Source organism: Thamnophis sirtalis, unplaced genomic scaffold (assembly GCF_051295495.1).
Source record: "Thamnophis sirtalis isolate CommonGarterSnake01/CBP01778 unplaced genomic scaffold, rThaSir2_p1.2 scaffold_13, whole genome shotgun sequence".
Taxonomy (NCBI): domain Eukaryota; kingdom Metazoa; phylum Chordata; class Lepidosauria; order Squamata; family Natricidae; genus Thamnophis; species Thamnophis sirtalis.
This window is the reverse complement of record NW_028261393.1, coordinates 34,965,305-34,990,243: the sequence shown is the minus strand read 5'-3', so window position 1 is coordinate 34,990,243 and position 24,939 is coordinate 34,965,305. Positions and strand designations below refer to the sequence as shown.

The following is a 24,939-nucleotide window of genomic DNA, read 5'->3' as shown; positions in this document are numbered from 1 at the left end:
AGAAGGTGAGAGGAAAAAGTATTGGAAATTTATGCTTCAACAATTAAGGCACATGGACTTTGGCGATAAATCTATAAATATGTTCAAGGCAATATACACTAAGCAGGAAGTTAAAGTGATTGTGAATGGCAAGGTGACTAAAAATTTCACAATCCAAAAAGGCACAAGGCAAGGCTACCCATTATCTCCACAAGCAAATCAAAGGACTGGAAATTAAAAGAGAAAAGTATAAATTACAAGCATTTGCAGACAATCTCATTTTTATTTTAGAGGAACCACTAAAAGCAGGCCTGAGACTTATATAGAAACTGGAGGAATACTGGGAAGTAGATGGACTAAAAATAAACAAGAAAAAAAACCAAAATGATAGTCAAAAATATGACAAATAAACAGGAGGATGAACTAATAAAGAGAATGAACATCCAGATAGTGAAAAAGTAAAATATCTATGGATTTATTTAACAGCAAGGTGTATAACAATTAAGGAGGACACCTACACAAAACTAACAAATCAAATTAAATTGGACATGGAGAGTTGGAAAAATCTGCAACTTTCTTTAATGGGCAGAATAGCTGCAATAAAAATGAGCATTCTATCCGATACTCTTTTTATTTCAAAATATAGCCATAAAATTAGAGAAAAAATATTTTCAGGACTTGAACAAAATAATGTTGAAGTTTATATGGCAAGGAAAAAAACTGAGAATTAAATTGAAATTATTGCAAGAATCAAAAGGGAAAGGGGGGGTTCGTCTGACTGACTGGGAATTGTACCATCAAGATGCGGTACTCACATGGGTAAAAGAGTGGATAACTTTACGGAATAGGAGATTATTACTACTGGAGGGTCAGCATATGCAACTAGGGTGGCAGGCATTTCTTTGGTATGGGAGAAGCACGGTACATCCATACTTTCAAAGGCATTACATAAGAAATGCATTATTAGCAGTGTGGAATAAATTCACACAACAAAATCATATAAAAATACTAGTCCGATGCTTAGAAGCATTGATGCTTAGAAGCACTGATGCTTAGCAGCATTGATACACCCAAACCTTATAAATATGGAAATAAATGTTTCATATAAGGATATATTAAATGAGAAGGGTGATTTGAAAACCAGATTAGAATCAAAAGAACAAGAGGTAGAATTGGAGTGATGGTCATACCTGCAAATGCAATCATGTTATGTGAAGGATGAGAAAGTATGGGGTATCTATAGAAAATTAATGAAATTAGATAAATTATTAGTGGGGACCGATGATAAATTGATAAGGGCAGCATATAAATATTTACTAGACTATAAAATGGAAGAAGAATAAATTAAGGAGACAATGGTCATATGATCTAAAAACTTTGGATATAACATTAATTTGGATAATTGGCAGGAAAGAAATCGGAAATTGACATTGGCCACATCATATAAAGAGAATTTTTATAAAATGTTCTACAGGTGGCATCTTCCCTCAGCAAGATTGGCTAAAATTTTAACAACACATTCCAAAAATGTTGGAAATGTAAACAATCACCAGGCACATACTATCACATGTGGTGGACTTGTAAAAAAACAAGGAAAATTCAGATGTGGCTAGAAAAAATGGTTGGACAATGTATAGAATTTAAGCCAGAATTATTTCTATTGGGTATTATAACAGAAGGCTATAGCAAAGGGTCAAATATACCTAATACTTCACATCCTGACAGCAGCAAGAATGGTATATGCACAGCAATGGAAAAGTGAAAACACCCCTTCAGAAAAGGAGATAATAAAGAAGATATGAATATGCACAGAAATGGATAGACTAACAAGAGAATTAAAAAACAAAGGAGAGACAGAATATTATGACACATAGAACAGATTTTATCATTGGCTAAAGCACGAGGTTGGAGTTGGAACATGAAAAAATCAGGCTAAGTAGAATGAGATATTATATATGCATTAGAATGAATTCATTGGTCAAAAATAATTGTACAAGCCTAGCACAGTATAAGTAGTGTATAGGTTATTTGTCTTTCACTTTGGATTCTATGGGGGATGAAACGCCAGGACAATCACACTGTGTTCAATATAATATGTAAATAATAAAAATGTTTTTTTAAAAAGAGGAAAAAGTATAATTTCATTCAGATGCATAGAGTGATTTGTAGTTGGATCTCTGTAAAAAATACCCTCTTGTCTTACTATGTTGTGTGAACATGATATCAGGTTATCTCGCAATATCATTTACACATCTTCTCACATGAATAGAGCTACTGTGGCCTGTTAACCTGGGTTGGTTGAGGGTATGGTGGAAAACCAATATAATGTTCTTTTTTATAAGAAGTTCAGCAGAGAAAGGAATTACACGTAGTCCTTGCTTACTGACGAGGAGGTTGTCAGGTTCGGAAAGAAGATTTTCAAAACCTTCCAAAGGAAAACCACTGAGTGTGTAATTCTTGAAGTCAGAAACTTGTCGGGATCTCTCCATGCTTTTGAGTCTCTTCTGGAGAAGCTCTCTCTGCTTTTTTTATGCCAACTGCCTGCCTTAAACCTCACCGAATTTGATGGGACAACTACTGCCACCATTGAACAAGCCCGTGGTGCAGGAGTTTTAAATAGAATCTGAAATTAATACCAAACCACTGCTATGTTTACACAATCCCTCAACTGCAAATAATTTGAACTGAGTTGTTGGCTCTAAAAATCAGCCCAATTAGGGAGGATTGCACAAACATTACACCATTTTAAAAACAGAATCACAAGATTATTAACATTTATTTTCATATTTTTCCAGGAAATTCTTCAGTTGAGTAACTAGGCTATAATTTATTTTAAGTCTGAATAATTTTAACTGTGCTTGAGGGAAGTTGTGAAAAGTCCAAAGAACAGCCAGGGACAAAGCTAGAGATGTTTCAAGGGGATAAGAATGAACAGGAGAGGAAACCAATGTTTTGACCAGAGCCATGAGATAAATGTATTCTTCTCCCAAAAAAACTTTGCTTAATATCCTGATATTTAGAGCACACAGCCAAATCAAGTCAACAAAGATAATTTGTCTTCATTTCAACTTATAAGAAAACACAAATCTCCTTTCTTTAAAAAGAAAGCATTTTATTAATGGTGTCAATTTGGAATAGCATTTCTTTTAAAAGCTAAACAATCTGGATGAAAACATTTGGACAGCCCAGTGAATGCAATAAACCAGAGAGAGCCAAGCAATTCAAAAGAGAATAAGTTGGTGTGAGCCAAATTTGCTGGTAGTCCAATTATCTCCCCAGTTTTCAAATCAACAAACATCCTTTCCAAGGAATAAAGATTTCTAGTCAGACATAAAAAAGGCTTTCTGTGCCTTGGCCAGGCAGACATCTGGCTCTGGAGCTTCTGCCATCTAGGACTCCCTTAGCTGGGCTAAAAAATGCAGATGACCGCTTGTGAAGGAACGTAGGCCTGGTGCTGGGAAGGCATGAGGCGCAAAGGAAGGACTCCGAGGTGGCTGAGGGAAACTATGCAGGGTTCTGTTATTCTACCCTGCAACGAGAAGAGCCTTCCAGGAATCCTTGCTGTTGCCTGTTTCTTGACCTGGTTGGCCTCAGGGGGCTTATATCAGGAAAGGGCAGCCAAGGGAACCTCCTGGGGATTTCTGTAGGCCCGCCATGGTCACCTGATCCCCATTCCCAGCCAGAGCAGGCCAGTTGGAGGCCAGAGGGTGCACCTGACCTTTTAGTGGTATGGCAGGAGCAAGAAGGGAAGCTTATGACGGGGGAGGAAGATGATGCATCTTGAATGGCAGGGCAGGAGCCACTGAAAAATAAATAAATGAAGAAATAAAGGGAGAGAGGAAGGAAAGAAGGAAGGAAAGAAGGAAGGATAAGGAAAATGAAGAGAATGTAGGAAGAAAGAGGGGAAGGGAGGGAGGAAGCATAAAGGAAACGGGAAAGACAGGGAAGGAAGGAAGGAAAGAAGGAAGGAGGATATTAGAAATGGGAAGGGCAGGGAAGGATGGATGGATAAAGAAAATGAGGACAGGGAATGTAGAAGAAAGAGGGGGAGTAGGGAGGAAGTATAAAGGAAATGAGAAAGACAGGGAGGGAGGGAGAGAGGGAAGGAAGGAAGAAAGGAAGGAAGGGCAGAAATAATAGGAAGGAGGAAATGGGGGGGGGAGCCATGGTTTTGGAGCTGAAGTGGTCCTGGTGTGGAGAATGTCCCCTTTCAGAAATCCCGTGTGTTGTTGTTCAGTCAGGACATCGTGCTGACATTTTATAGAGCTCATCAGCTTATTGACAATGGTGTCCTTCATGAGCAGCAAGTCTGGGAGATGTCTAAGGTTTGTGTCCTATGCCTGAAGGACCCTTGGGGGAGATGGGGCTTGCTTTGGTTGGAGGGTTCAGAGATTGGAAGAACCCTTCAGATCTTTGCTGGTGAGCCTTTCGGCCCTTCCACCCTCCATTTCAGAACCTTACTTGGTGAAGGAACTGGAGAGGAGGCCAATGAAAGCTATGGCGGCTCCCGAGGCAGCAGTGGTCCGGCATCCGATCCGATCGGTGAAGATGCTGACGATGGGAGAGCAAAAGAAGACCATCCCCATGCCGATGGATCCAACCAAGGCTGCAGGAGGAGAAAAGAAAGGAAAGGGACGTCAGCAATGGTGGTCACCCCATGTAACGTGTCAGGAAGTGAGGGAGAAGCCCAGGATGGCTGGTGGCTTGGAGAAGAAAAGCACACTGGATCTGAGAGCAGAAGGAACGGGGACCCTTCCTTGGAAGCTCCACCTGTGAGGTAGTCTACGTTGAGAAAGTGGCCCCAATGCCTCCTAGGCCATTTCCGTGGCTAGGAGTGAACTCAAACCTGAGTCCCGCTTGTCAAGAGTCCGTCTTTTTTATTTACTGTATTTTTCAGAGTATAAGATGCACCAAGATTTTGAAGAGTCAAATTTAAAAAAATATTTTTTGCACTCTGCAGACCTCTCAAAAACGGCTGTTTGTCGTGGAAATAGGCCTATTTTTTAAGGAGGCTTGTAGAATCCTCCTGCGGGTGGGGGGGGGGGCAAAATTGAGCAAGAAACAGCCCATTTTTCACTAATTTCTGTCCTACCCACTCTCCAGGAGCACTCCGCAAGGCTCCTAAAGACTATGCATGGCCATTTTGGGGAAGGGGTGGGTTTCCGGGAGGCCAAAAATGCTGTATTCAGTGTATAAGACACACCCAGATTTTCAGCCTCTTTTTTGAGGGGAAAAAGTGTGTCTTATACTCCGAAAAATACGATATTTACTTATTTACTTATTTGAACCATAATTTGCTCATGAAAAAAGCTTCTCAACTTTAAACGCAGCTGCCACTGGCTGTAAATCTGAATTGATTTAATGCAACCTCTGGATTTCTTCACTGCAAGGTGACTTCCCTGGCTGGTAGATCCAGCCAAGTCTCTGTACTCGGCCCAGATCTCCAGGGACCTTCGGTTCACGGCCAACACACCGATGGATCAGAAGGGACCAAGCCTAATCCGATGCTGGGCTTTCCCCTTTCCCCCTGAAAAACCCTTCATTTCTCTGTTCCCAAGCAAGACTTCCACTGAACAAGACAACCAAACCTCCGATTTTATTGGTTTGTTTTTCCAGAAGGAGAAAAGGAAAAGGGAAGTTATGTTTTATGCTTATCTCTCTCCACCCCCCCCACCTCAATCCACTGAAGTCACGACAAAAATATCCCCTTAAAAGAACCACTTATTACATCACCGCGAGGGACCTTCAAGCGTGATCGTGAGAAAGCGTCTGCTCTGGGGATTTGGCATTTCCCCTCCCCCCCAGGACAGGAAGGGGGCACAATAGCTGGACAGCCAGCCTGCTGGTGCAAAGGCTGCCGCACATCCTCAGCCCTGGCTGGAAACGGCATCGGCCCTCGGCGGGTTAGACAAAGCAACGCCCCAAGAGAGGAAGGGACGCTTTTCTCGCTCGTCGTTGCAGAGCGGGGCTTAGAAATGTTCCTTTTACAGGTAGTCCTCGACTACCTACAGTTGAGCCCAAGAGTTCTGTGGTAATCAAGGCAGCTGTTAAATGAGCTTTGCCCATTTTACGATCTTTCTTGTCATCGTTGTTAGGCCAATCACCACAGTTGTGAGTGAATATGGCTTCCTCATTGACTTTGCTTGCCAGAAGGTCGCAAAACGGAATCATGCGACTTCGTTGACACAGCCACCGTCATGAGTCAGTTGCCAAGCATCCGAATTTTGATGACATAGCCACAGGGATGCTGCAACATTGTTAAGTGGAAAAATGGACATAAGTCAAACAGTCTTTGGTCACTAAATGAACTGCTGTAAATCGAGGACTATCTGTAATCACACAATCCCCTTCTGATGGACTACGAAGCCATCTCGACTGGAAAAAGCAAACGCTGAGCTACCTATCTTGGAAAGTTATTATGGGATGTCTTCTGAAATGGTTTTGATCTTAGCAAGGATTTGGAGAGATGAGTTGCCATCCAACCAGAAGGAAAAAGAACAAGAATAATTAAATGTTTCTGGTTAGGCATATAATCTGGAATGGAAATTTGATTGTACAGTTATGGCCATCTTCATTTTTTTAACCCCTCCATGTGGTATCACCCTGCTTACTTTATGATTATGTTATTATGGGCTTGCAGTAGAGGTATATACTAACTGTCCCCCCAGGGTATCTGCAGAAGATGGGAGGAGGGAATTCAAGATAATGGGCATGACGGTGAGATCAAAGCAATACGCAAAAAAGAGGACACTCGTATTTTAATGACACTTTTGTGGCTGCCAGATTGACCCTACATTCTGCTGAGTCTCATTCCAAATTGACTTGCTATATACTAACAGAGGCATTTCTAGTTTCACAGGTCAGTAATTCATTGCCCCAATTTAACACAGCTCATCTCTCAAGTATGAACTAGAAATTTAATTATTCTTTATGACTTTAAAATTCTTGCTCCGCTACCAGTCATTTTGAGTCCAAAGAAGATCTTGCAAAATTGCACCCCGTGTTTCATTCTTGAGGATGTTGTAACAGATCAATGTGAAGGATTAACGTAAAAGATATGAAAGTCTATTGCAGGATTTCACAACAGCATGGCTGGCTGGGGAATTCTGACATGTCTTAAAGATGCCATGGATGGGAGATTTTGGTCTTTTGTTTATACAAAAAATGCATGGTCATCATCAAAACTATTTGCTCATGGTGGGGAAGATCCCCAAACTGCCTTCTACTCAATCACTTTTCATTGATCTGAAATCCTCATTTTCACTGTTCTTTAATGGGCTGTGCCCAGGAGTGGGCTGGGGGTTGGGGACCACTATTCTAGCCAACCAATACTTCCCTCAGTCAGATGTTTCCCAAGTGAACAAAGCTAAAAAATTTGCTAAGCTGTCTTTGACAAGCTTTGGCAGAAGAAGAAATCAGCAAGAATGCTTCCAAACTCTGCAAATGTCCCAACTTCTTGTGCCTCGAATGAGTTAATTCTGTTATTCTGTTAAATGCTGGGAAATGGTGTACGATCCAGGGGCCTCTTCAAGGAGATGGTTGTAAAACTTTTTTTGCATGGCAGCCCCACCTGCCCCATCTAAACCTTTCCCCCATCACATACGTGATGCCCATCAACATGGCAGGGCCAAGGCTTCAGTTGCATGGATGGTCATCATTTTGAGGCAGCAAAGAAACAAAATGGAAGCCACAGACCTAGAATAACACCAAGGGAAAAAACACGATTTCCTTGGCAAACCTCAGCATGGTTTTCTTTGGACATACAAGTGTTGTGCAAGCAGAAGAAATCATCCCTGTCCTGTTGCTGGCTTGGAGAGCTTCAAACCGAGTGGTTGCCTTGTTGTGATATCCTTCCCTTACGGAAAAAGGTGCTGTCTTCCTCCCACAGGGAAGTGCAGGAAAGTTGGTTGTTCATGGAGGTCCCCCTCCTGTGGCTGAAGCTTTCTGGGCCAGGTGGAGACCGACATGGCTAAAGTCCCAAATCCTGGAAATGTCAACACTACGAAATGGCTGTTCATCTGTCGAGAACATTCCAGGGCTACAGTGTTGACATTTCCAATTATTTCTCTCCCTCCCTCTACCTCTCTCTCCCCCTCTCCCCCCCTAACATCAACTGGATGCTGGCTTGTTTCCAGCTGCAGGAGGGCCAGAAAAATTAAAATAGTGGCTGCACCTGTGGGACTGAAACCCACCCTTTGTGGAGCATGAGACGATTGTGGTGACCATCTTGGCTGTTTTAACAAACCCTTTGCAGATGTCCCTGCAAGCCCCTTGGTGGTTAAGCCCGACTCGCAATACATCACCATATTTCAATTATCTGATTGAACATTATCGTTGTAGGGCCCTAAATCTCTATGTAAAACAGACTTGCGAATCTGCTTGAATGCTCAAACATTCCCAGACTAATTGTCCCTTTGTTCATATGACGTCCTTGTTTCTGTTCATTTCTCCCCAGGTTAGTCAATCAAAACCAGCATCTCTGTCAAAGAGCCAAAGGACAAGACCGCCTTTGTTCACCCCTGATCTGAATTAAGATTTTCTCTCTCTCTAGGTATACATGTGAGTTTCCAGACACATGAGGGACCAGGACCTCATCAAACAATTCTGAAGGACATCAATCAGACCTCTTGGGTGATTTCATCACCTGGGTTGAGGTCCTCCTGCATTCTGCACAAGGAGAGATGCTCTTCTTTGACCAGTTAAACCCATGAATCTACATTGATTTTGTTAAACCAACAAGCCCTTCCTTTTAACAGACCTTGATACATGCACAAAATCTATTTTCAAATGTTAAGCTGCTGGTTTAGGAAGGCAAGGCCTTGGTGAGTTCAAGGTCAATTTATGCTATCCACAGCTATTTCCCATAACCCTCCTTCTGTTTCCCGCTCCCCCATCAATCAAGAGAAGAAGCTCAACAGGAATGTCATCAGAATGGTCAGAAAAGTCAGATTAGGAGCCACACTGGTGTCATTGGAGTTCCACTCATTTTTATGAACATCACAGAGCTTGGTCATCATCACCTCATGGACCATGTCTTACACCCAGTGGTGGGTTTCTAATGTTTTTGCTACGGGTTCGCTCATGCTCGCTAGTGCACTCTGCACATGCACAGAGCCTCCCGCTGCTGCTACTACCCAATCTGGGCCAAACTGGGAGCAACCCATCTCTACTTACACTCCTTAAACTGAAAATCAGCCTTCTGCAATCCTGCTTTCTAGCTAGGTAAAGGTTTGCCCACTCCAGTCTATCTGACTCTAAGAGATGATACTCATTTCCGTTTCTCAGCTGAGGGAGCTAGTGCTGTCCATGGTCACGTGACCAGCATGGCTATTTGTTGTGGCACATGGAACAGTTATTTTTCCATAAGTGGTACCTATTTACCTACTCGCATTTGCATGCTTTTGAATCACTAGGTAGGCAGGAGCTGAGACAAGTAATGGGAACTCACCCGGCTTTCAGCCTTCCAGATGAGAAGCTCAGCATCTTTAACTGCTGAGGCATCATGCCCCCTTTGATTTCTAGCTGTTTGGAACCACTTCCCCTATCCAAGCAACCCTTCAAGAGCCAAGGTGGCGCAGTGGTTAAATGCAGCACTGCAGGCTACTGCTAGATCAGCAGGTCAGCGGTTCAAATCTCACCGGCTCAGGGTTGACTCAGCCTTCCATCCTTCCGAGGTGGGTAAAATGAGGACCCAGATTGTTGGGGGCAATATGCTGACTCTCTGTAAACCGCTTAGAGAGGCCTGAAAGGCCTATGAAGCGGTATATAAGTCTACTGCTATTGCTATTCAACCCAGTGGCTGAGCACTGGGTAAGTCCACACCTGAAATACTGCATCCAGTTTTGGTCACCACAAAGATGATGAAACTCTGGAAAAAGTGCAGAGAACAGCAACTAAGTTGATTAAAGGCCTAGAAACTAAAACATACGAAGAATGGTTGTAGGCTTTGGGGTTTTGGCCAGTCTAGAGAAAAGAAGAACTAGAAGAAATGATAGCAGTATTCCAGTATTTGAGGGGCTGCCACAAAGTTGAGGGGGACAACCGATTCTCCAAAGCAGCTGAAGGCAAGACAAGAAACAGTGGGTGGAAACTAATCAAGGAGAGAAGCAACCTGGAATTAAGGAGAAACTTCCTAACAGTGAGAACAATTAACCAGTGTAACAGTTTGCCTCCAGAAGTTATGAGTACTCCATCATTGGAGGTTTTAAGAAGAGACTGGAAACCTATTTGTCTGAAATGGTATAGGGTTTCCTGATTGAGCAGGGGGTTGGACTAGAAGATCTCCAAGTCCCCTTCCAGCTCTATTCTGATTGACTTTGGGAGCTGGGACGTCAAACTTCTGAATGGCCGCAGGCTGGGAAAAGCTTACATATTGAACCCAGCAAATGGATTTTCACAGTGGGCTTGTTGCATGATTCCTGGCCAGCAAGGAGTGCCATAAATCGTCTTGCTCCCTCTTAATTCTAATTGCTCTCTAATGCTTTCAGAAGATACCGACTGGTGAAGAAATACTACCACAAGGGAAGAAATAGGGAACAGAACATGGGAGGGAATTATTTTCGTTGGCATGATATTAAACGCTTCTTCACATAACGTGAGCCACTTTTATCATCTGCAGGCAATAACAAGGAAATAATGGAACAAAGCATGAGCTGCCGCTGCAACCTTTGTGGGGTTGGCTGGCTTAATGGGTTCTAACAGACCCAGCCAATAAAAATAAGACACAGTTGAACAAAGAAGATGCATTATTTTTTACTTTTGGTTACTCAGTGCTCGTTTTTCAACCATGAACATCAAAATGCATTGCAAATGCAGGAGGAATAAATACAGTTAGTCCTCAACTTACAACAGTTTGCTTGGTGACTGTTGGAAGTTACAGCAGCACTGAAAAGAAGGTCATGATCGTTTTCAAACTTAGTTGCAACATCTCGGATCAAAATTCAGACACGTGACCACTGGTTCATATTTATGACGGTCGCAGTGTCATCCCCTTTTGCAACCTTCTGGCAAGCAAATCAATGGGGAAGCCAGATTCACTTAACAGCCATGTTACTAAGTTAATGGCTGAAGAAAGGTCGTAAAATGGGGCAAAACTCACTTAACAAATTTCTCATTCAGCAACAGGTAGTTTGGCCTCAATTTTGGTTGTAACTCAAGGAGTACCTGCACTTTCCCAAACCCCAAGCTTATATCTACCCATTACATACATTTCCACATACTAGATCAGAAACACAATACAGGTGAGTCCTCAACTTACGACCGCAGTTGGGACAGGAATTTCCATTGCTAAGCAAGGTGGTTGCTAAGGGAGTCATGTCCAATTTTACATCCTCTTCTGCCCTGGTTGATAAGAGAATAGCTGCAGTTGTTAAGTGAATCATGCAGTCATTAAACAAATCTGCCTTCCCCCACTGACTTTGCTTGTCGGAAGTCAGCTGTGAAGGTCACACATGTAAGGTCGTACAGTCAGTTATGACCATTCCAGCACCCCCATGGACATGTGACCCAATTTGGGACATTTGGCAACAGCTCAGCATCATGGGTGGTTGCAGCATCCTGGGGCCACATGAGCCTCGGTGCTAGTGGGTGTGGGGCTTGCTCTCTCTTTAGATGCGAGTAGTTTGCCCATCGAGTGATGCCTGAAGGAGACAGATGCTCACAGTAAGCAACAGCCCAATCCAGGAACCCCCCTGCAAGCCCCTTGGTGGTTAAGCCCGACTCGCAATATATCACCATGTTTCAATTATCTGATTGAACATTATCGTTGTAGGGCCCTAAATCTCTATGTAAAACAGACTTGCGAATCTGCTTGAATGCTCAAACATTCCCAGACTAATTGTCCCTTTGTTCATATGACGTCCTTGTTTCTGTTCATTTCTCCCCAGGTTAGTCAATCAAAACCAGCATCTCTGTCAAAGAGCCAAAGGACAAGACCGCCTTTGTTCACCCCTGATCTGAATTAAGATTTTCTCTCTCTCTAGGTATACATGTGAGTTTCCAGACACATGAGGGACCAGGACCTCATCAAACAATTCTGAAGGACATCAATCAGACCTCTTGGGTGATTTCATCATCTGGGTTGAGGTCCTCCTGCATTCTGCACAAGGAGAGATGCTCTTCTTTGACCAGTTAAACCCATGAATCTACATTGATTTTGTTAAACCAACAAGCCCTTCCTTTTAACAGACCTTGATACATGCACAAAATCTATTTTCAAATGTTAAGCTGCTGGTTTAGGAAGGCAAGGCCTTGGTGAGTTCAAGGTCAATTTATGCTATCCACAGCTATTTCCCATAACCCTCCTTCTGTTTCCCGCTCCCCCATCAATCAAGAGAAGAAGCTCAACAGGAATGTCATCAGAATGGTCAGAAAAGTCAGATTAGGAGCCACACTGGTGTCATTGGAGTTCCACTCATTTTTATGAACATCACAGAGCTTGGTCATCATCAATCCAGGAAGCCCCAAGAATGTTCCCACCAATACTGGCAGGGAAGCCATTTGTTTTTCAACAGAGAGCAAACCTCCCTCTTCTGTCTATGGAGATTCTCAGTCATCCATGTCATGGTTGTCCCAAATGTGCTTTTTCAATAGGCAACTGGAAAAGAAAAAACAAGAAAGTCCAGTTGCCTTTTGAAAAAGCACCATTAGGACTCACTTTCTTCAAACACTTCAAAGGCCCCTACCAACCCTGCTATTCTGTTATCTCTCCCCCACCCCATTTTGCCCCTTAATCAAGCAGGGTTCAAAACCCACCAGCTGGTTTTCAACCAGAGTGAATATTAGACAGACTATAAATGAAACCATGCATAATGCTCAGTGCCTTGAGCTCTCCACCTTCTGCTTGGCCCAGTTCTGTTCAACAGAGTGAGGGCTTCACTCCAAAAATCCAAGACAATCCTACCTTGTTAAAGTTCTTATAATGAGCCAAGGAAAGTAGGTCACCACAGTCATCCACTAATGCTAAGCTGGAAAACAGCCGTCTTGCCTAACTTCTCAGCACGCACTTGTTTATTTATTTATGGGGTTTAGAAGGCTGCACAATTCAAGAATAACACGGGGCGCTGCAGAATTATGAAAAATAGATAAAAACAACCAGCAACAGGGAACAATGTGACCTAGAAGAAGAACCCAAAGCCAAGGGGCAGAAGGAATCTTGGAAGTCTTGCTTTGCAATCCAGACATGCCAATTTAGGAAATCTTCTTGAAGCTGCTCAAACCCTGGGTGATTTCAGGAACACTTTGGGTTTTTTTTTCAGAATAACAGGACAACAGATAGCTTGCTGTTCTTGTCTTTTAAGATTCTCCCCCCATCCCCTGGTTTGCCTGTCTAGCTGGCAAACCTGGGACTTCATGGTGGTCTCCCATCAAAGGATGAATTAGGCCAAACCCCGCTTAGCATCCAGGCTCCCACAAGGCTGTCACCTAGAAGCATAGAAGAGCTGCTGCTTGGACATTCTTGATGGAGAGAAGGTTCCCCCTGCACTCCAGTGGGCAACTTTCCTCCTTCAGAACAGAAGAACAGAGTTGGAAGGGACCTTGGAGGTATTCTAAGCCAACCCCCTGCTCATGCAAGAGACCCAAGACCACTTCAGAGAAATGGATGTCCAATCTCTTCTTACAAAACCTCCAGTGATGGAGAGAACCCACAGCAAGCCCTCCCACTGGTTAATTGTTCTCACTATCAGGAAGTGTCTCCTTAATTCCAGGTTGCTTCTCTCTTTGGTTAGTTTCCATCCATTGCTTCATGTCCTGCCTTCAGGTGCTTTGGAAAATAGGTTGTCCCCCTATAGAAATGGGATGGGAGTCTGATGGGTGTCCAGGTCTAGGGAGTTAGCTAGAAATAACTCAATACAGAGTCATTTTGATACAAGATGGGTTGCAAATAAATGTAATATGATACATAGCAATAGCAGTAGACTTATATACCGCTTCATAGGGCTTTCAGCCCTCTCTAAGTGGTTTACAGAGAGTCAGCATATTGCCCCCAACAATCTGGGTCCTCATTTTACCCACCTCGGAAGGATGGAAGGCTGAGTCAACCCTGAGCCGGTGGGATTTGAACCGCTGAACTGCTGATCTAGCAGTAGCCTGCAGTGCTGCATTTAACCACTGCGCCACCTTGGCTCTTACATACATACATACATACATACATACATACATACATACATACATACATACGTGGCCTGACAAAAGCGCGCCGACAAAACCCTGCCACTAAAACCGCGACATCATCAATGTGCCGACAACAGTGCGGCGACAGAAAGCCGATTTAAGTTAAGGTAAGGGTTAGGTTTAGGGTTAGTTTTAGGGTTAGGTTTACGTTTAGGGTTAGGGTTAGGTTTAGGGCTAGGTTTAGTTTTACAGCGTGCTTCTGTCGGCGCGCTGTTGTCGGTGCGATTCAGCGCTCATTCGTCGGAGCGCTTTAGAACTCGCGGTTTTGTCACCACGGTTTAGTCGGGCGTGGTTTTGTCATTCGCCCTTTTGTCGGTGAACCCATACATACATACAATGGGGCAAAAAAGTATTTAGTCAGCCACCAATTGTGCAAGTTCTCCCACTTAAAAAGATGAGAGAGGCCTGTAATTGACATCATAGGTGGACCTCAACTATGAGAGACAAAATGAGAAAACAAATCCAGACAATCACATTGTTTGATTTGGAAAGAATATTTTTGCAAATTATGGTGGAAAATAAGTATTTGGTCACCTACAAACAAGCAAGATTTCTGGCTCTCACAGACCTGTAACTTCTTCTTTAAGAGGCTCCTCTGTCCTCCACTCATTACCTGTATTAATGGCACCTGTTTGAACTTGTTAGCAGTATAAAAGACACCTGTCCACAACCTCAAACAGTCACACTCCAAACTCCACTATGGTGAAGACCAAAGAGCTGTTGAAGGACACCAGAAACAAAATTGTAGACCTGCACCAGGCTGGGAAGACTGAATCTGCAATAGGCAATCAGCTTGGTGTGAAGAAATCAACTGTGAGAGCAATAATTAGAAAATGGAAGACATACAAGACCACTGATAATCTCCCTTGATCTGGGGCTCCACGCAAGATCTCACCCAGTGGGGTCAAAATGACATTTTGAGCAAAAATCCGACAATCACACGGTGGGGACCTAGTGAATGACCTGCAGAGAGCTGGGACCAACATAACAAAGGCTACCATCAGTAACACACTACGCCGCCAGGGACTCAGATCCTGCAGTGTCAGACATGTCCCCCTGCTTAAGCCAGTACATGTCCGGGCCGTCTGAAGTTTGTTAGAGAGCATTTGGATGATCCAGAAGAGGATTGGGAAAATGTCATATGGTCAGATGAAACCAAAGTTTGGTAGAAATACAACTTGTCGTGTTTGGAGGAGAGAGAATGCTGAGTTGCATCCAAAGAACACCATACCTACTGTGAAGCACGGGGGCTGTTTCTCTGCAAAGGGACTAGGACGACTGATCCGTGTACAGGAAAGAGTGAATGGGGCCATGTATCGTGAGATTTTGAGTGCAAACCTCCTTCCATCAGCAAGGGCATTGAAGATGAAATGTGGCTGGGTCTTTCAGCATGACAATGATCCCAAACACACCGGGCAACGAAGGAGTGGCTTCGTAAGAAGCATTTCAAGGTCCTGGAGTGGCCTAGCCAGTCTCCAGATCTCAACCCCATAGAAAATCTTTGGAGGGAGTTGAACATCCGTGTTGCCCAGCAACAGCCCCAAAACATCACTGCTCTAGAGGAGATCTGCATGGAGGAATGGGCCAACATACCAGCAACAATGTGTGCCAACCTTGTGAAGACTTAAAGTATTGAGATGAACTTTTGATATTGACCAAATACTTATTTTCCACCATAATTTGCAAAAAAAAATATTTCCAAATCAGACAATGTGATTGTCTGGATTTGTTTTCTCATTTTGTCTCTCATAGTTGAAGTCTACCGATGATGTCAATTACAGGCCTCTCTCATCTTTTTAAGTGGGAGAACTTGTACAATTGGTGGCTGACTAAATACTTTTTTGCCCCACTGTACGTACGTACATACATACATATAGTGCGAAACTATTAGAATGAGTGTGTGTGTGCACAGAGAGAGAAAGAGAGAGCAAAAGAGGGAGGGAGGGAGGGAGAGAGAGAACAAGTTCTTTTCAATAAATTATGTCCCACCTCGTCTTGCCAAATAAGCTAAAAGCAATGATGTTAAATTAATGTTTTCTTCCTCCTGGGGAGGATGAACAATCATAAGGTTCATTTGATATTTTAATGGCTTTGGAGCCAGACGAATTGCACTCGGGAGTTCCATCGCGCTGGATCAACAGTCCACATTCCTCTCTAAGCAGCAACCCTTTTGCCAAAGGCAGGAGGGGCTGTGAGTTGGCCGAGCACCTAATAATTAACTCTCCTGACTGACCATCCCTCTGCAAAAACAGTTGCTGTCTGCAGCACATTCCAAAGAAAGTCCTCCCCCCCCATTTCCTCCAGAGCAGACGAGACGGGCCTTGGGGGTATCATTAACCAGCTCCCTATTGATGGGCAAACTTTGTCAGAGACCAGGAAGAATCACCTGGTATTATTTGCCTCTCTCGGTCCCCGTTCTATAGTGGCTGAAAGTTCAAGGCCTCCAAACTTTGATCCCTGGATTTTTTGCTAAAAGGTTCACTGTTCAGCACAGATCAAATGGAAGCCAATATGGCCAAAGGGCCCTGTTGACTGGCTCAGGATGGAGCTGAGTCCCAGCCCTTAGAAAGGAGGCTGTTTGCGCTTGAGATCTGACTATCTCCCGTTGAAATTAGTTTTGCAGGTGCTGAAGAATGATGTTACTGGAAGCGTCTGACTCCAGAAGTTCTGGATGCTCTATCACTGGAGGTTTTCGGGAAGAGACTGGACAAATGTTCGTCAGGAATTGTGTGAGGTCTCCTGCTTGAGCGGGGCGATGGACTAGAAGACCTCTAAGGTTTCTCCCAACCCTGTTAGTCTATGTTCCACATGTTCACATGCTAAATTCTGGGTCTCCCTTGTTGGACTGAGAAGCTTCACCAAAGAAAAGAAACAGGCAACTTTTGGGGTCCAGGAGGAGGAAGGAATAGGAAGAAAACTCCCCCCCCTCAGTTGTCAACCTGTAATTACATCTGCTAATGTGGTTTGTGCTGCAGAAACAAAACCCAAATGCACCTCCCAAATTGTCCTTGGGCATCTTTTAATTTTTACCCAGCTCACTGGCAGTATCTGCTCAACTTGGGCTGATTTTTATTATTACTATAAATCAGCTGAGATTTTGTTAGAAGGGAAACAGCAAACTAAAGGAAATCTCTGAGCTGCTGTTAAGATTGGAAAGAAGGAAACAAAGCAAAGCAGAACAAAAGCAACAGCCAATTGCAAACACTACATGGCTGTATCCATGAAATAAACAGCAGCTGTTTTCTTTATTTGTCCTTCATTTCTATTGTATTTATTTTTGGTTCTCAATCTGGGAGGAAGAAGGTACCGATTATAAATGCACATGTTGCAGGTGCCCAGAGGAAAAAACTCAGTCTGTTCACCACAATTGCTCATGCATTCAAATCCATATCTTATTTTTCATTCCAAACTTGAAAATCTCCAACAAAATCGGATTTGGAATAGCTGGATCAAATAAATACTTGCTGCAAAAAGGAAGGAAGGAAGGGTGGGAGGGAAAGAGGGAAAGAAGGAAGAACGGAAGAAGGGAGGGAAGGAGGCAGGGGTGGGCTTCAAAATTTTTAGCAAGGAGTTCTCTGCCCAGTTGCTGGGTGGGCGTGGCCATCGTGGGTGTGGCCTAGTCAGCCTCCTGCACCACACTGAGAAGGGCATTTTTGCTCTCCCTGTGCTCTGGAGGCTTTCCTTGAGCCTCTGGGACTGCAAAAGTGGCCTCCCCATGCTCCGGAGGCCTTCTGGAGGTTGGAAATGGGCCTGTTTCCAGCCTTCCCCTTGAAAAGGCCCATTTTTCCCCCTGCCCGAGCCTCCACATGTCCCTTGCACTCACTCGCATCCGAAGGAAGGAAGGAAGGAAGGAAGGAAGGAAGGAAGGAAGGAAGGAAGGAAGGAAGGAAAGTGTTAGATACCAGAATCAGTTACAATGGTTTACAGAACAGAGATTCAACCTGACTGGTTGAAGGGTCTGACAGCTCCCTATAAAAGGGCTGCTGTCAGACTGAACCTTCGCTGGATTGTACATAGTTGTTTCAGAGTTAATAAAGAGCTGTTGCTGCCAAAGCCTGAGTGTGCCTTTCCTTTACCTGATCTAACACTGGCAACGAAGGTGGGATTGGAAGGCAACTAGGCAAACAAAAAGAGCACAACAATCCAGCAAGTAAATGCAGCCCGGAGCTCACCCCAGCATCGAGCAGCCATCTTTGAGCAGCAAATTCAAATGCGCTCAGGGACACAAGATGTCAATGCACGCCCCACCGACTCTATACAACCCAGTCACCGGGAATCCTACATGCTGAGGTTTAACTGCTTCCTCGAAGCCAATGACCTCAAGGGCCTTTCTGAAGGCCGGAAAAAGAACATGTTCCTGAACTACTGCGAGACAGCAAAGGACTTGTCCAAGCCAATGCCACTCCAATCGGTTGCTTGGTTGGTGCTACAACAGACGCTGAGGACACACTACGCTCCCATACCGTCTAAACACATCCGAAGGCACAAATTCAACATTCGTAACCAGAAAGAGGGTGAATCCATCAATGAATACATTGCGACACTCAGAAAGCCCGCAGTGTACTGCGAATTTAGAGATCTCGATGAACTGATACTTGACCGTATCAAAACATTGGCCTGCAGAGGAGACTACTAGCGAAATCTAATCTGATGCTCCAAATTGCCCTAGATGAAGCCAGGGCCACTGAGTCTGCCATTAAATCGACAGAAACCCTGCAGTGCCAAAACAGTCCTAAAAGTGTGTGGAAGAGTGCAGAGGTGCATCGCGAGGCTACAGAGCCTGAAGGCTCAGAGAGTGAAGATGACAGCTACCACATGCGCAGTGACCGCACCAAGCTGGCGTGAAAATTCGAACCGCATTTCCCACTTTGCGCCGATTGCGGAGGAGACCAGCTCAGAACACATTGCCACTTCCGCGACGCAATCTGCCAACGCTGCGATCGAAAAGGGCACATCGCCAAGGTATGCAGAAGCGATCACCCCGCTACAACCTGGAAGCCCAGAAGCCGACCTAACCGCCAGCAGAGGCCCAACCAAGGGGCATGGCAGCCACCGCCATGGCGAACAGAAGGCGACACTAGAGTCACGCACGAAGCGGCCAAAAAAGCTGAAGGTCACAGTCCTCATCGAGGACTCTCCATGCAAAATGGACATTGACACTGAGTCATCCTTGAACATAATGCCTTTGGCAGCAATCAAGTAGGCTATCCCTATCCTTAAGATGCAGCATCTATGGGTTCCTGACATCCGCCTTTGCGACTACCAGGGAACTCAAGTCCCCATCGTGGGCCAGGGCACCTTCTGGGTGAAATTCAAGACTTTCTGCGGCCAGCTACCAGTGATGGTAGTCAACAGAGACCTGCAGAGCCTCCTGGGCTTGACTGGTTCGAAGCCCTGGGCCTAGAAGTGACCGGAATCAATGCCATACAGGACGAAAGCACTGAGGAACTCCTTAAGGAGTTCGAGGACATCTTTGGCACCGGTCTAGGTAAGTATGTGGGGACCCCAATATCTTTTAATTTGGACCCCAATGTAGCCCCCATCAGGCTGAAACCCAGGAGAGTACCTTTCGCTCTCCGCCGTAAAATCGATCTGGAACTGGACAAATTGATAGGTTAGGGAATCCTAGAGCCAGTAGATCACGCATGCTGGGAGACCCCTATTGTGACACCTGTCAAGTCTGACGGGTTTGTCCGCATCTGCGCGACTACAAGTGCATGATAAACAAAGTTTTGCCACAAAGCGCTTATCCTGTACCCATTGTACAGCATTTACTACGTTCATTAGGCCCCAGAAAAGTTTTCGCAAAATTAGACATGGCACAGGCATGTAGAACAGTTGCCTGTAGATGGAGTCATCCCCTATTTTGATGGCATCTTGGTATCGGCTGCAAATAAGGTGCAATTATTTAAAAGATTGAGATCTGTTCTGGCCAGAATCAGAGACAAAGGCCTCCGCCTCAAAAAGGAAAAAGGAAAAATGCCAAATTAACGTGCCAAGGGTTGAATTCCTAGGGTACCTCATTGAATTCCTGGGATTCACTCGACTGACAAAAAAATTAAGACAATACAGGACGCCCCTACACCTCGCAATCAGACCAAGCTGCAGGGGTTCCTCGGGCTCCTTAACTTCTACAGTGTCCTTCTCAAACAGAAAGCCACAGTTGCTAAACCTTTACATCGGCTTCTCGCAAAAAACGCAAAGTGATCCTGGGGCAAAGCTGAAGCAGCCGCATTTGCCGCGGTGAAGAGACTGCTGTCAGCAGACACGTTTTCGGTCCAATACAGCCAGACCCTGCCACTTGTTCTAATGTGCGACGCTTCCCCGTTTGGCATCGGAGTTGTCCTCAGGCACCGCATGCCCAATGGAACTGAGGCGCCCATCTCCTATTACTCACGAACCTTGTCTGCTGCCAAGCCGAACTACAGCCAACTGGACCATGAGGCTCTGACTGCAGTCGCCGGCGTTAAAAGGTTCCATGAGTACCTCTACGGCTGTGACTTTGAACTCATCACTACTACTGGGCTTGTTGACTGGGTTGTTTTCCAGAAAGGTGGCACACCATGTTTAATGTCTAGTGTTATGGTGCAAATTTCATGCAGAGTAGCCGTGTCTCAGCCCATCCCTCAGACAGTAACAAACTGGATATTCTAAAGGATACCAATGCAGGCAACTTTTTCCACCACGAACTAAAATTTGACCTTATCTCATATTTGTGACTCTACCAAGGGCTTTTCATACATGATGCAAATGATTTTATAGCAAAATTAGCTCTTCTTATCTCAAGAAAAGGACTTTGTTTGCACTTCGTGGACACTTTGTAGGCCAAGGAGCTGCAGGTGGGAGGGGGGCACTAGCTGCATTTGCCCCCAAATGGCATTGAACTTTGGAAGGGACAGGGTGCGAAAAGAGTCCCATCCCATCACCATTATCTGCTCTCCTGTTTTTGGCGCATGCTCTTGGCCAACCTGCGGACCTCCCTCCTTGCATGTTGTCTCAGGCAGGATAGAAAACAACGGTGCCCCTTTCCCTCTTTAGGGCACCAGGCTCGATATCAAGGGCAGGTGGATGTGGTGATCCCACTTGGAGCTACTTGGGGAATGCAGTGCTGGGAAGACCCCAAGAATGCTGGAAATGGGGAGGGCTGTGTATCCACCCTCCCAAACTGGGCTGCAGATGCCAGAATAATGGGACAAAGGCAAATGTCCCTGAAGGAGAAGTGCAGGCCAGGCCAGGCAACCAATGGCAGAGAGAAACTTTTTGAAGCTAGTCAGGGAGAAAAAGAAGCCCTGGCTTTCTGCCCAGGTGAAGCTGGGAGGAAGCTTCTAGAGATCAGAGGAAGACATCCTGGACTGTATGTGGTGGGTGGGAGTCTTTTAGCCACCTGTGAGTTGTTTTCTTTTTTCCTCAACGGGGAAATGTGCCAGCCAAGGGGAGTTATCCCTGCCTGCGCTCTGCAGATCAACAGTTGGTAAGTCTGTTGAGCCACCAGACATGATTTTGTGAATGGCAACAGGTAACCAGATAACAAAATAAGCCAATTCTCTTCTTATTCTGATGGTATTAGCTAGCTGGGTTATGAAATGTCTACAAGAAAAGCACCAGGTTCAGAGAGCACCAAGGAACCTACAATTTTTCTTCTCCTTCTCTTCTCCTCCACTCTGCAAACCCCATTACCTTCTAGCACTGGCGATGTTATCCAATTGAGTAATAAAATGTCTGTAAGAAAACCACCAAGCTCAGAGAGCACAAAGGACCCCACAGATAAAAATAAAGCAACTAAGATGATTATGCAAGATTTAGAAGTCCCACCCATGCTTTCCCACCCACTCTTCTGTGGTTGGCTGATGAATGATGCAGGACACAGGGCTCTCAAGCCGCTGGCCACATCCTAAAGAGCTGGAAGTCCTTCTCTACAACTTCTGGAAAACTGGCTGTTGGTTGCAATTCTCAGTCTCCCAATCTGCAGCCGCAAGCGATGGCTTCTGGTTGCCAAGAGCCCACCCCAAAGATTCTTCTTTTCCACAGCCAAGTAATGCTTCATTAGTGCTTCTCTATGATGTAATGCCTTTCATCTTTCAGTTTTGCTTGTACCTGTTGATTGGGTTGCCATGGTGCTGCTTCCCCGTTTTTCCCAATGTGGATTTGGGAGAGAGGAGATGGCTGTTTAGCACTTTTTGTACAACCCATGAAATTGTGGGAACGCTATCGTGGCTGTCCCTCAGGGTACGGTATGGCCAAGAAAGGTTTTGATCAAGCTGTTGTGACTGTCATTTTGATTATTTTTATCACGCCCCATAGACACTCTGGGTGTGGCAAATAAAGGCACAAATGCAGGAATGTGGAAACAGAACCTCCTGTTGATGGCTGGAGCTGGGAACATCAGGACACAAGCAGGAATGGTTTATCTCTGAGTTATTTCTTAACGTTGGCAAAGTTAAGATGTGGGGACTTCAACTCCCAAAATTCTCCAATGTTTGGGGGAATTCTGGGAGTTGAAGTCTACACATCTTAACCTTGTGGAGGCTGAGAGACATAGATCTATCATAATGGCTTGAGTGGGCACCATTAACCAGCCTTCCAACCCTACAAAATAACCAATGGAGAAAAGCCTGTTTTCAAGGCCAAAAGTGTCAATGAAAACCTCTTTAAAGGTGTCAGCATTTTTCTTTTTACATTGGTTGGTGGATAGGGCAAGAGTTAAGCTGCCCTTTATCCCAGTGTTCCTCCTAGCACAGTTAAATCAGTTAAATCATTGTCATCGTCACAGGAAGCAGGTGAACTTCAGTCCCAAGTCATTGGCAATGGGACGCCTCTGTCCCTAAATGACCCATGCTGTGCAGCTGAAAACATCATTTCTGGGGGCTATGCAGGTTGAGCTGCTGCAGCCAGTGGCCAGAGAAGGTATCCGAGAGCTGGGATTGCATGGTGGGATCTGCTGACCAGCTTTTGCAAATGTTTCAGGCTGGGCTTGCTCCACTATGCTGACAGAGCTGCCCTTCAGAGCAGAACCATCTCCTCTTGCACAAAATCTCCCTTAAGCTCACCTGGTCTGGAGTTGCTTTGCACCAGCATGTTTCTGGCTCAGACAACTCACCAATTTGAAAAAAGCCATCCTCTCCCTACCTCTGAAACCAACATTATTTTTAAACAGTTGATGGGCATCTGCGCTCATTTGAAATCTGGATGCAAATCTTACTTTTCTCTTCTGCTCGATTCCCAGTGGGACAATGCCAAGCGAGCAGGGAATTTTGGCTATCACAATTGTAACATGTCTGAAAAGCATCGAAGATTTGCACCCTGGGCCTGCTCCAAACTTTACCACTGAATCTTAATTTTTGCTGTGATGGAAGAGAGAAAGTACTACATGGATGGGAAGTAATATGAGACTAATTAATACAATGATGGGTACAATCCAATGGTAGGGTTCAAACTTTTTTACTACCGGTTCTGTGGGGGTGGCTTGGTGGGCGTCGCAGGAGAAGGATACTGCAAAATCCCCTGGGATCAGCTGGGACTCGGGAGGCAGAGAATAGATGGGGGAGAGGCCAGCCAGAGGCAGTATTTACTGGTTCTCTGAACTACTCAAAATTTCTGCTACCGGTTCTCTAGAACTGGTCAGAACCTGCTGAATCCCACCCCTGGTAGAATAAAACAGTACAACAACAGCCCTAGAAGTGATCAGGAAGATATGGAAGTGGTAGGTAGCTTAGGTAAACTGTCAACAATGAAAGATCGAACAGTTGAGAAATAAGCAGCAGACTAGCCCTTAGTAGAGTAGCCATGAAGTTATTTAGAAGCTGTGATGTATCCATATTTACAAATATAAGGATAATACAAATCACCCTCTGACACTCTATGGAAGTTAAAGAGCCATGGGAGGGGGAGCAGTAATTAGAATACAGCATTGCAGGGCAACTCTGCTGACCGCCAGAGTTCGATCCTGACCAACTCAAGGTTGACTCAGCCTTTCATCCTTCTGAGGTCGCTAAAACAAGGACCCAGATTGACTCTGACTCTGTAAACCGCTTAGAGAAGGCAGTAAGAGCACTACGAAGCAGTATAAGTCTAGGTGCTATTGCTATTGCTAAAGTTGGATTTTGCAGGAATGGAAGCAGGATTGGAAAGTATCAACACTTTTGAATTCTGGTATTGGAGAAGACTCTTGACCACAGACAACCAAGAAAACAAGCAAATGGATCACTGAATGAATCAACCCAGATTTTTCACTTGAGGCATGAATGACCATGCTCAAATCATCTCACTTTAGACAAGGCCCAGACCCAGCTCCCTGGATTAGGTTCTAATGCTGGGAAAGGTGGAGAGATCCATGTTAGGTCATCATGGAGAATATCTGTGTGGTGGCCAAGAGTAATCCTGAGTTTATGGCCTTTAAATCTCTTTTTTCTTAGGACGTCTTTCTTACCTTAGCCCACTATACAGGAAAATAGGAGAAGACCATGCTATAAACTTACAGAAATGGTAGGAGGAAGCATAAGGAACAGCTATGCAACATTTACATGTCACTGATTTGTTATGATAATGATGAAAGAGTAACTTTATGACCAATCCTCACACTTATGACCTTTGCAGGTCTGAAGAAAGGTTATAACCACAGTCATTAGCGACTGCTTTGCTTAACAGCCAAGTTGCCAGTGCCAATTGTTGATCATTAAATGAAGACTGCCTGTAAAACAAGGCCATAGGTTTGGTATATTCCTCTCATCATTGGATCAGAAGGGTATATAGTAAGAGCTATGGTGCTACAGGGGTTAGAATCCAGTACTG

At 44.5% G+C, this 24,939-nt stretch overlaps 1 protein-coding gene across 1 annotated transcript in view; it reads right to left on the bottom strand.

Moving 5' to 3' along the window:
- The window catches only part of SLC16A2 (solute carrier family 16 member 2), a 77,641-nt gene that overhangs the window by 12,367 nt on the left and 40,335 nt on the right, over positions 1-24,939 (bottom strand). The window contains exon 2 of the mRNA XM_087727191.1: positions 4,441-4,585. Within this exon, the coding sequence (XP_087583317.1) occupies positions 4,441-4,585 (145 nt within the window). The remainder of the gene's footprint in view (positions 1-4,440; positions 4,586-24,939) is intronic.